This window comes from Takifugu rubripes, chromosome 15, assembly GCF_901000725.2.
Source record: "Takifugu rubripes chromosome 15, fTakRub1.2, whole genome shotgun sequence".
Lineage (NCBI taxonomy): Eukaryota > Metazoa > Chordata > Actinopteri > Tetraodontiformes > Tetraodontidae > Takifugu > Takifugu rubripes.
Genome location: NC_042299.1, coordinates 2,286,801 through 2,299,136, shown reverse-complemented (window position 1 = coordinate 2,299,136; position 12,336 = coordinate 2,286,801). Strand labels below are relative to the sequence as shown.

Below are 12,336 nucleotides of genomic sequence, written 5' to 3'. Positions count from 1 at the left end.
ACCAGCAGACAGTGAGTCTTGTCAGCACGGATCAGCTTGTCACTAATTGGCTAACACGATAAAGTCCCAACAGATTTTAAGATCCCTCCAGGAGTGCTGCCTGTATATTAGCCGAGAACTTGGTTCCCAAATGCCAGCACCATTTGTTGTCCAGCGCAGCTCACTAGCCTCTCATTCCAATTCCCAGCAGCTACTCCAGTGAGGACAGTGCAGTAGTTTTTTGTTAGAGTGCTCTCTTGTTTTTGACTTACAACCATTAACTTACTCCTCGGATAATGCCAAGATAACGTTTTCAACGACCTATGACACGTATGTGACAGAACTCGGGCAGGTTTTCGATCACCTGGTTCATGGTGGCAAAGCAGCAAACAGACTTTTTAGTTTCCGCTAGAGCTTAGCTTCACTCGCTTGCACCATTCAATTTCAGCAGAAGGTAGTTGGAACGATACTGCACTTCGAGGGGTGTTTATGAGAAGGTTAAATGAGGATTTATAGGACAAATTAGATTTGTCCACTTCCTTGCATCATGACCAACCGGGCCAAAAGACTGACAAAAGTCAAAGCGTGTAGGAGCACTGGCAAGTTAACCCCTTAACAACAGCAACAACAGCAACAACAACAACAACACACCTGAAATGAAGCAGAATTACATCGCTGGTTCTAATAAAATCATTCTAATAAGGGAGCAACAGACTCCACGCAGGCTCAGATTACTCCCCTCAATCAAGCACAAATGACTCAAAAAGTGATAAGGAGTTAATTAATTCTTTATTAGCCTTGTCTTGATTAACAGAAAAGACAAATAGGATTGTAATGATATCAGGTAAGGCAGCAGACTACATGGGGATTAAGACATTTAAGACATCCACCAAAGATTATATTTCACCCTGAAGCCGCACAAGTGTTGTCTAATATAATTATCACCCTAATAAGCACCTATTATTGCATTATTTCTAGGTCCTCACCACCAGGGGAAGCAAAACCCAACTTTATGATAGAATTTTTATGAGGTTAGACGATGAGCTGACAAATCTCAATTAGATTATATGTCAATTAAATCATCAAAACTTTTGCACTTTTGAAACCCCCCCTCTCGTCCTCATAATTGAGGGTGAAAAGTTGAAGAACCTCAGGCTGTTTTGGGGGTTTCGTACTTGGCTCTGATCCAACCGACTTCATCTGTCATAACTAGGGAATAAAACCAACAAAATGAGTTCATAAAACTGGATTAGATTAAAAGTCTCCCGTGACTAAGTTAAGGCAACAGAGACCTTTTACACCCGCTGCTCAACTGGGGGAGGAAGCAAACAAAGAGGCGGAATATCAGAAAAACCCAAGGATCAACCCCAAACCCATAAAAGCTAAATGGTTAAAAGAAGTTACAAGATCAAAGCTCTGCACTGTTGATCATCAGGAGGCTGATTGATCATCAGGAGGCTGATTGATCATCAGGAGGCTGATTGATCACCAGGAGGCTGATCCTCAGTTGTACTGGGCCATGGGGTGGTCGGTCCAGGGGGGCAAATGAGAGAGATCCTCCTCAGTGATCTCCTCGATGGGCCAAGCCCAGGACTTGAAGAATCCAGACAGATTCATTCCCACAACACGGGAGAAGGTTTCAGCATACAGGTTCATCTTTCCCTTGTTGTCGTGAGGAAAGTTGCTCATCTCAAAGTAGCCAGCAAAAACCTTCTTGAAGGCTTCCCAGCCAAACTTTTCCTGCAGCTACAAGAGAGAAGGAGAAGAAAAGCCACATTGTTCATCTTCATGCTTTATGATCAGGGGGAGGGAGATCAGGCAGGTGTCTCACCTGCAGGTAAGTCTCCAGAGCTGTCCAGACACTCCAGTCGCTCAGCTTCCTGCCGTCTGCAACGTATTTCTTCATCCGAGCTTTTCTTTTCTCTGAAGTCAGGTCTGAATGAGCCTGCACCACACAGCATGAGACAGTAACACTCGGAACAACAGAAAATTCCAGTAGACCTCAAGAACAGCCTGATACCTCTGTTCTCTTAATTCCCAGCAGTTCCTCGTGCACGTACACTGACCACAGGTTGCAAGTACACTCAGTGGTGTGTGGTGGGAATTCCCAGCAGCTCCTCTGTTGGTTGTGTCCCAGTTCATGAATGGGACCCCACATGCCCCCAGCAATCTTCGTGGTGTTGGTGATGAGGTAGGCGGTGGCAGTCTGTCCCATGATGGGATAGCCGGCATGCATCCACCCTGTTTGTCCAACAGACGTGGGATGAAGACTTTAGTGCTTCCATGTGGGTGGTGGGAAATGATCTACGTTACCTGGCTCCTGTTCGATCGAACCCTGACACGCTTACCATGAGAAATCTGCACATCAATCACGATGCGTTCCTTGCGAGGAAATTTGAGCGGTTTTGCGGCGAGCTCAACGATGGTCTTCATTATGTTATTCCAGACTTGTGCCAGCTCATCGACCTGCTCAAGGTCACGGACAGCTTTTGATGGCACAGTCAGGATGATGTTGTCAAACTCCAACTCTGCCCAGGGGGATAGAGCCGCACGCCGCTGCGACCAGTCGTCAGCTGTGGTCACACCTAAAAAGGGAATTATAACCATAAAAACGGGGGTTCGTCCTGTGTAGAACCTCAGAAATATCTCACAGCTTCAGTGCAATCCCAGACTCACCAGATTTATAATATGGTGCGAGCACAGCCTGCTGGACGACCATCTCGACCCCTGTCACTCTGGTTTGGGATGGGGCCAACAGGTAGATGAGACCGCCCCACAGGTTCTGCACCTGCATCTTTTCTGAGGTGATGGGAACTCTTAAATGGACAGACGGGGCTCTAATCAGCTGCTGGTGACTGAGATAGTCTGTTTGACAGCCGATCTGGAGCTAAGGAGACATGAAGGTTAGTGGTCTTCTCCAGCCACAGCTGGACTAGTTTAACAGTCTGGTACCTTCCATCCCTTGTTGACAATTGCTGCTGGTAGGGTCAGATTTGTCTTCATACCAGGTGAGAGGTAGAGACCGGTACTGATCCACTCAAAGCCTCCTAAGACAAATAACAACAGCACCACAGGTTCCAATTTACAATGGAAAAGCAAATGTACTGGGCAGCGGTTGTGCTGGAACGCCATTGTCTCACCTGCTGTGTCCACATTAATCTTGATTCTCTGGCTGTTGACCACTGGTAAGGTTGGGATGTCCTTGATGAGGTGGGGCAGGAGAACATCAGGATCAAGGAAGGCCTTGTACATTTCTGAGCCCATGAACAGAAGGAGGCGGTCTTTGGGACTCTTCACCGGGTTGCTTTTAGACACCTACAACCACAATGACTACAGTCACCGTTCTGAACGGCAGCCTGTCGTTGGGCTGCTTTAGCTCGGCGACTTACCTGCGGCACGCCTGCCTTCACAATGATGTCATAGAGTGCGAGCAAAACCTGCATATAGGACGAGCAGCCATAAGCTCTCATTTGCAAGAACTTGGCGCAGTGGCTGCTCAGCTTCTGAAAAGACTCAATCTGGTGCTGGCTGAGTGCCTTTTCCTCCAAGACGTGACCAGCAAACTGGGATAACATGTGGCGGAAATGGTAGTTGTCCACAATGGCTTGGCTGGATTCAGGGACCTTGTAAATGCCCCCATCAATTGTATCTCCAAGCAGACTCAGGCCCATTTTGTTCAGGATCTTGTTTCCTGGAAAGACGTTTCCCCAAAAGAAGTTTGAGCCTATGGATTGTGGTGAATTTGATTCCCAAAATGAACTTGCATTGTCATACCTGGAAATTCTGTCATTACATTTCCTCCGCCGTATGACCAGTACCAGGCATGTCCACCAATCACTAGGCCTCCTCCCTCAGCAACAAAGTCTTGGATCTCCTTTGCATGAGCACCACTGTATGCCGTTCCCATATAAACACTCAGGTCTTTTCGGAACTTTGTGTACTCGCACGTAAACCCTGACTTGCTGAGAACCGGGACTGCGCGTTTTTCCACAATGCCTACGACTCCGTTCCGGCCTTGATCCAGCCAGCGGATGGCGTTGCTCCAGAAGGTGGACAGGTTCTTTGATTAAAAGCAGGAAGGCAGCAGTTTGTAAATCACATTAATAGAATCACATCAAATATATAAAAGACTACTGATGTTTATGGTATTTCCCAATAAAATATGATTGTGTTGAAGTGAATATCTACAACCTAATAACTATTTCATGTAATTTCGAATATTAACTGTACCTGATTGCTAAGACATTCTTCGTGAGAAATAACGAGGACTCTTCCCAGGCCATAGTAGGCTCCTGCCAGAAATGGCCGTCCGTCCTCGGTGGTTACAATGGGAAAGGCCAGTGAGCCGTGAGGAAGAATCTCAGAAAATATTGATGTTGAACCAACATCAAGCTCTTTAACCCCTTTGAGCAAGAAATTCAGGTCATCGTTGAAGTCCCTGGCCGGTCTGTACGAGATCAAATTCAACAGACGTTGAGAGCATATCCACCAGTTTAGATCAACAGAAATCTTAAAAAAGAATTGACACTGATAAAATGAAAACTGCAGGCGATACCTTTCAGCAAAATGAGAGATTTTCTGATTAAAGGCTTCAGATGTGTGATACACTCACTTCAGAGACATCCAGGAGTATGGGACCTCTGGGGAGATGGATAGAGTTTCCATTTCACTGAATTTCTCAGTAAAGTAGATCCCTGCTACTCCAGACACCTTGTTCCCATCAAAATTAAGCAACGGCTCCACCCCAGGGTTTTTAGAAGACCAATGCCAGGCCTGCCCCCCAATCAAGATTCCTCCTCCGGACTTCATGAATGTCACCAGGGATTTCTGATCTGCTGCTACGCTGTAGGCATCTGTCACATAAACACCAACCCCCAGATCACTCCTAAACCCCCCGACAACTTTCACAGTAAACTTGTATTGGCAGAGCTCGTCAGCAGCCGCTTTAATATTTTGGTGGACTGCAACAGACAAGTTGGCAGATCCATCTCCTCTAAGCCAATTCACCGCATTCTCTACCAGACTGGGAAATTCGGACAAGCAGGCCTCATGACCCAGGACCACTATCCTTCCAAGGCCATAGGTGGAGGCAGCCATTAGGACTTGGCCTTGGCTGTTGATTGCCAAAGGGAAGGCATCATCAACCAGAGCCAGCTCACTAGGAACATAGTAATCTTTGAAGTCCAGCTGAGTCAAGCCTTTGACCAAACGCTTGTAAGCCTCTTCGAAATCTTGGGTAGGTTTGGTGGACATGGTGAAAGTTGATAGAGTTGTTAAATCTGAAAGGGGTAATTACAAAACATTAAATACACTCTAAAAATTGTGACCAATGATTACTTAAAAAAATTATGGCAACAAAGTGACACGTAATATAATTGAGTAGATTTTAATAACTGCAACTTTTAGTAAAAAGTATTGAATAAATTATGTACATTTAAACTAAAACAAGTGCAGGTTAATGAATGCAATAGTTAAAATGTGTTGGATTTATTAATAGTAGCCAAAATGATGAGTTATATACCCAGGAAATATTAAGCAAACACAAATCACTTTCACAAGGAAAATTGATTTATGTTTACTAGTTATCTGAATAAAAGTAATTAAGATTTACTAAATATCTGGGGAAAGATGATTAACTGATTATTTAGCTGAAACTGATTTATATTCATCAGTTATCTCAGCAAAATTGAAAGAAAAGTATTAAATATCTGGACAGAAATAATTGAGATCCACACAATAAAATAAATTATATCTACTTATATTTCAGCCAATTGTTCCTAAACTCAACACATTCACACCGTTATTGTTATACATCTATAACTAAATAAATTGTTTAAATTCAACTTAGAGTTGCAATCACAGGACTTCAAATCTATTCAATAATACTGAATGTCACTTTGTTGCCATATTTTCTTTACGTATTATCCACTCAGTATCGTGCAGTCTTGCTACTACAGAGTAACCCAGTTGGTTAACAGATCACCATGCATAAAAGAACAGCAGGTAAACATTTATTTCAAAACTGTGTCTATAACCATTTTTTACATCTTCACTGCTTGCTAAAATTAAAGTCACATGAGCAATCACATTATTCATTTATTCATATAAATTCCTCAGTGAAAAACCTGGAACATTGGACAGTGTAATCACATGGTACAAGAACAGCTGCCTGTAACAATATAAAGTCCTTCTATATAAAGTATATAAGCTCCACCTGTAGCACTGAAACTTACGTATTTAACAATGCCTATAAAGCAACCATGTGACTGTTCTGACAGTGACTTAACAAGTCTCATTCATTCTGCAAAGGTGCATTTCCTTGAGCTAGTAGCTTATTCTTGAGGCTGTTCACTTTTGGGGACAACTTTGAACAATCCAGCTCGAGAAGGACTTTCTGGAAGACTTCAGACGTATACCTAAGCTCCTTGGGATAGGCAAGGGTCCCTGCATAAATCAGTCCAACAAGCATGGAGCCAGCTCTTGGGAAGGTACCCAGAGCAGTCAGAACTTTCATGCCCTCTATCACAATACCGACGTCATCTGGATCCTCTGATGTACCGATCCTGATGCTGTAGATCAGGCCTGGCAAACCCGCGGCTCCCGAGCCGCGTGCGGCATTCTGCGCATTCTGGCATTCCTTGCTCCCGCGTGAGCAAGGAATGCCAGAAGTCCCACTAAGCAACATGCATAGTAAGGGAAAAAAAGATATTTTAATTATTATATTTTTGTTTGTGGACTTCGTTGAATTGAGAGTTTGTGTGTGTGAGACAGTGCACACAATGTTCATTGTTGAAAATGACTGGCCCGTGGTCTGTGGAGGTCAAATTCATGGGGTCATTATCATGTTGGTGTGTGACATTTACAATAAATCTGGCTAAGCAGAGGTCTGTGTGTGTGTGTGTGTGTGTGAGGAAGGGATGAGGTGATGAGGTGATGAGGTGATGTTCATGTGTGCCCATGTGTATGATGTGGCTCTTTGCTGTAACACAGTAAAAAAAAGTGGCTCTTAGGCTCTGACTGGTTGGCCAGGCCTGGATTAGAAGAAACAAACAGTTAGGAGATAAAAAATATAATAATTAAAATATATTTTTTTCTCTTACTGTGCATGTTGCTTAGTGGGACTTCTGGCATTCCTTGCTTTGAACAATCCTCTTCAAATCTGGCTTGTATTCAGTTCTTTCACACGGGTGTCGGTCAGAACAGATCGATGCTTTGGTTTCACGTGTTTCAGGGTAGAAAACACAGACTCGCAGACGTGTGTTGACCCAAATATTGACAGGATCTTAAGCGCAGCCCGTTTGACATTGGGCTATTTTTCCATTGGCACACTTTTCCAGAACTCAATGGCCCCTTCCCTTAAAGCAGTGCTTCTCAATTATTTTCTGTTACGCCCCCCCAGGAAGAAGAAAACATTTTGCGCCCCCCGCCGTGACTATAATTAGTATCATTTGTCTATGAAATTGTTATAAGTACACCTCTGCATAACATTGTATCCTTATTAATATTAAAGAAAACAAAAAAAGAAAGAAATATAGACCAAAGCGGGATGATTGTTGCCAATATTCGGCACGTTTTTGCCATAAAAACTCAAGCGGCTTATCAGCGTGACTGGGGTGTAATGTCTTTAAGTTAGGGTTAGGGTTAACCAGGGTTAGAGTTAACCAGGGTTAGGGTTAGTGTTAGGGTTAACCAGGGTTAGGGTTATCAGCGTGCCTGGGGTGTAATGTCTTTAAGTGAGGGTTAGGGTTAACCAGGTTTAGGGTTAACCAGGGTTAGGGTTAACCAGGGTTAGTGTTATCAGCGTGACTGGGGTGTAATGTCTTTAAGTTAGGGTTAGGGTTAACCAGGGTTAGGGTTATCAGCGTGCCTGGGGTGTAATGTCTTTAAGTGAGGGTTAGGGCTAACCAGGTTTAAGGTTAACCAGGGTTAGGGTTATCAGCGTGCCTGGGGTGTAATGTCTTTAAGTGAGGGTTAGGGTTAACCAGGTTTAGGGTTAACCAGGGTTAGGGTTAACCAGGGTTAGTGTTATCAGCGTGACTGGGGTGTAATGTCTTTAAGTGAGGCCTTCATTTATTTGGCTTCATGCTGTCCTGCCAACATTTTTAGACACAGGAAACACACCGGTCTTTCCTCGTCTCCCACCGTAGTCGCAGTGAAGCCAAGCGCTATAAAGGCTTCGTCAGATTTCCTCGTCTTAGCTTTCGTATGTCTCATTATCTCCGTCTCTCTCCGCCTTTCTTTTCATCACTGTTAAGTATTTTTTCATGCTGTCTCTTGAGGGTTTGTTCACTGCACTTCCTATTTCTTGCTCTGTGGTGTGTGCGCGCGGGATGTGCGATTACACTTTATTCTAGTAAAGTAAGCAAAAAAAAACAAAAAAAAAACATGTTCTCCGGGGTCACACGCGGGCGCGCTCCACTATTTCAGAAGCGATGCCTTAAAGCAGGTTTCAGTTGGTCCTCCTCACAAAGATTGATCATCTCCACCTCAGCTGCAGCCTCACCTGTGACTGGCGGAGCTTTAAAACAGTGCGGGGCATTTGAAAGGGGCAACAAGGAATGCGATCTGTGGCCTTTTCAGTTGTAGATCGCGGAAGCTTTCGTGCAGGTTTTCCTGCCATTTTGAAGGCGAACTTGACACTAATTGTTTACTCAGAAGATCTCGTCCCTACTGAGAAACTTTGTGGTATTTTCATCTAACGCGCACGCGCTTTTGGAGAAAGACCGTACTGAACTCGTGCGAAGCGAACACGCACATTAAAAAAACACAAACCCAAACTTCGATATGAACGTTAGAGCCGCATGAAACCAGGCAAAGAGCCGCGGGTTGGCCAGGCCTGTCCTAGGCTGTTACACATAGTATAACATTATACTCTAGGAACTGACGTTAAAATAATTGCATTACTTTTATATTTTAATATAATTTTAATGCTAATATAATTTCAAATTGCAACACAGTGAAGTTAACTTGTTTGGAAACTTAACTAGAATCTATGTGGAAGTGACGCGAATTAATGTTCCGCTCCTACAGAAATTTGGTTATAAAATGTTTGTAAAATACCAGCAATTAAACTGTTCTTACCTTTGGGAAACAGCAATGCGTGGAATCTGTCGCAGATGGTGAAATAACGTCGATGTGGCGGGAAGTGACCCAAAATGCACTGGGCTTAAGTGTAAAAAAAAAAGTGATTAAAACCAAAAACCTCACAGCTCGTAGAACTGATCAATTTTTTGCATATTTGGCCTTTCTCATAAAATACTATTAAAATGTACGCAGTGTTTTTTAGCTGATTTTATTCAAACAAAACTTAGTAAATTTCAATCAACAATTCATTTAAATTTGTTCAATTTAGCTCAGTTTGATTCACAACTGCACATAGTCTTTTTTATTATGTATACATTATGTTTTTTAATTAATTGTTAATAAATCCCAATCCCAGTTTTTACAGTGTACCGGTAGTTGTGTTTAGATATGTCACACTTTGATACATTGAAGAATGTAATGGTTTTATTGAATAAAGAAAGCAATCAAAAATAAAAGATTTCCCATATTACACTAAAAAGTATCTATAATTACAAGCATGTCATCATAAAATAATTCGATAAAATCAACTTCATGATGCTTAAGTTCCACTCAATGGATGTCCATATTTGCAAAACCGGACCGGAACAAATGTGAGCAGAGTTGTTGCCTGATCACCATGCATAAAAGAACAGCAGGTAAACATTTATTTCAAAACTGTCTGCTCCCGCGTGAGCAAGGAATGCCAGAAGTCCCACTAAGCAACATGCATAGTAAGAGAAAAAAAGATATTTTAAGTATTATATTTTTGTTTGTGGACTTCGTTGAATTGAGAGTTTGTGTGTGTGAGACAGTGCACACAATGTTCATTGTTGAAAATGACTGGCCCGTGGTCTGTGGAGGTCAAATTCTGTCATTATCATGTTGGTGTGTGACATTTACAATAAATCTGGCTAAGCAGAGGTCTGTGTGTGTGTGTGTGTGTGTGTGTGTGTGTGTGTGTGTGTGAGGAAGGGATGAGGTGATGAGGTGATGTTCATGTGTGCCCATGTGTATGATGTGGCTCTTTGCTGTAACACAGTAAAAAATGTGGCTCTTAGGCTCTGACTGGTTGGCCAGGCCTGGATTAGAAGAAACAAACAGTTAGGAGATAAAAAATATAATAATTAAAATATCTTTTTTTCTCTTACTGTGCATGATGCTTAGTGGGACTTCTGGCATTCCTTGCTTTGAACAATCCTCTTCAAATCTGGCTTGTATTCAGTTCTTTCACACGGGTGTCGGTCAGAACAGATCGATGCTTTGGTTTCACGTGTTTCAGGGTAGAAAACACAGACTCGCAGACGTGTGTTGACCCAAATATTGACAGGATCTTAAGCGCAGCCCGTTTGACATTGGGCTATTTTTCCATTGGCACACTTTTCCAGAACTCAATGGCCCCTTCCCTTAAAGCAGTGCTTCTCAATTATTTTCTGTTACGCCCCCCCAGGAAGAAGAAAACATTTTGCGCCCCCCGCCGTGACTATAATTAGTATCATTTGTCTATGAAATTGTTATAAGTACACCTCTGCATAACATTGTATCCTTATTAATATTAAAGAAAACAAAAAAAGAAAGAAATATAGACCAAAGCGGGATGATTGTTGCCAATATTCGGCACGTTTTTGCCATAAAAACTCAAGCGGCTTATCAGCGTGACTGGGGTGTAATGTCTTTAAGTTAGGGTTAGGGTTAACCAGGGTTAGGGTTAACCAGGGTTAGGGTTAGTGTTAGGGTTAACCAGGGTTAGGGTTAACCAGGGTTAGTGTTATCAGCGTGACTGGGGTGTAATGTCTTTAAGTTAGGGTTAGGGTTAACCAGGGTTAGGGTTAACCAGGGTTAGGGTTATCAGCGTGCCTGGGGTGTAATGTCTTTAAGTGACGCCTTCATTTATTTGGCTCCATGCTGTCCTGCCAACATTTTTAGACACAGGAAACACACCGGTCTTTCCTCGTCTCCCACCGTAGTCGCAGTGAAGCCAAGCGCTATAAAGGCTTCGTCAGATTTCCTCGTCTTAGCTTTCGTATGTCTCATTATCTCCGTCTCTCTCCGCCTTTCTTTTCATCACTGTTAAGTATTTTTTCATGCTGTCTCTTGAGGGTTTGTTCACTGCACTTCCTATTTCTTGCTCTGTGGTGTGTGCGCGCGGGATGTGCGATTACACTTTATTCTAGTAAAGTAAGCAAAAAAAAATAAAAAAAACATGTTCTCCAGGGTCACACGCGGGCGCGCCCCACTATTTGAGAAGCGATGCCTTAAAGCAGGTTTCAGTTGGTCCTCCTCACAAAGATCGATCATCTCCACCTCAGCTGCAGCCTCACCTGTGACTGGCGGGGCTTTAAAACAGTGCGGGGCATTTAAAAGGGGCAACGAGGAATGCGATCTGTGGCCTTTTCAGTTGTAGATCGCGGAAGCTTTCGTGCAGGTTTTCCTGCCATTTTGAAGGCGAACTTGACACTAATTGTTTACTCAGAAGATCTCGTCCCTACTGAGAAACTTTGCGGTATTTTCATCTAACGCGCACGCGCTTTTGGAGAAAGACCGTACTGAACTCGTGCGAAGCGAACACGCACATTAAAAAAACACAAACCCAAACTTCGATATGAACGTTAGAGCCGCATGAAACCAGGCAAAGAGCCGCGGGTTGGCCAGGCCTGTCCTAGGCTGTTACACATAGTATAACATTATACTCTAGGAACTGACGTTAAAATAATTGCATTACTTTTATATTTTAATATAATTTTAATGCTAATGTAATTTTAAATTGCAACACAGTGAAGTTAACTTGTTTGGAAACTTAACTAGAATCTATGTGGAAGTGACGCGAATTAATGTTCCGCTCCTACAGAAATTTGGTTATAAAATGTTTGTAAAATACCAGCAATTAAACTGTTCTTACCTTTGGGAAACAGCAATGCGTGGAATCTGTCGCAGATGGTGAAATAACGTCGATGTGGCGGGAAGTGACCCAAAATGCACTGGGCTTAAGTGTAAAAAAAAAAGTGATTAAAACCAAAAACCGCACAGCTCGTAGAACTGATCAATTTTTTGCATATTTGGCCTTTCTCATAAAATACTATTAAAATGTACGCAGTGTTTTTTAGCTGATTTTATTCAAACAAAACGTAGTAAATTTCAATCAACAATTCATTTAAATTTGTTCAATTTAGCTCAGTTTGATTCACAACTGCACATAGTCTTTTTTATTATGTATACATTATGTTTTTTAATTAATTGTTAATAAATCCCAATCCCAGTTTTTACAGTGTACCGGTAGTTGTGTTTAGATATGTCACA

General features: G+C 42.6%; 1 protein-coding gene across 1 annotated transcript; it reads right to left on the bottom strand.

Moving 5' to 3' along the window:
- Positions 1 to 746: 746 nt before the first annotated feature.
- Positions 747 to 12,032, bottom strand: LOC101073499 (TRPM8 channel-associated factor homolog). The gene is made up of 13 exons (XM_029848966.1): positions 11,939 to 12,032; positions 9,061 to 9,144; positions 4,592 to 5,258; positions 4,210 to 4,426; positions 3,754 to 4,039; positions 3,369 to 3,670; positions 3,120 to 3,294; positions 2,932 to 3,026; positions 2,656 to 2,866; positions 2,328 to 2,564; positions 2,000 to 2,220; positions 1,811 to 1,924; positions 747 to 1,725 (listed from the first exon to the last, which is right to left on the bottom strand). Exons 3-13 carry the CDS (start codon positions 5,230 to 5,232, stop codon positions 1,483 to 1,485), a joined length of 2,742 nt encoding a protein of 913 aa, XP_029704826.1. The 5' UTR covers positions 5,233 to 5,258; positions 9,061 to 9,144; positions 11,939 to 12,032; the 3' UTR covers positions 747 to 1,482.
- Between the last annotated feature and the right edge of the window lie 304 nt (positions 12,033 to 12,336).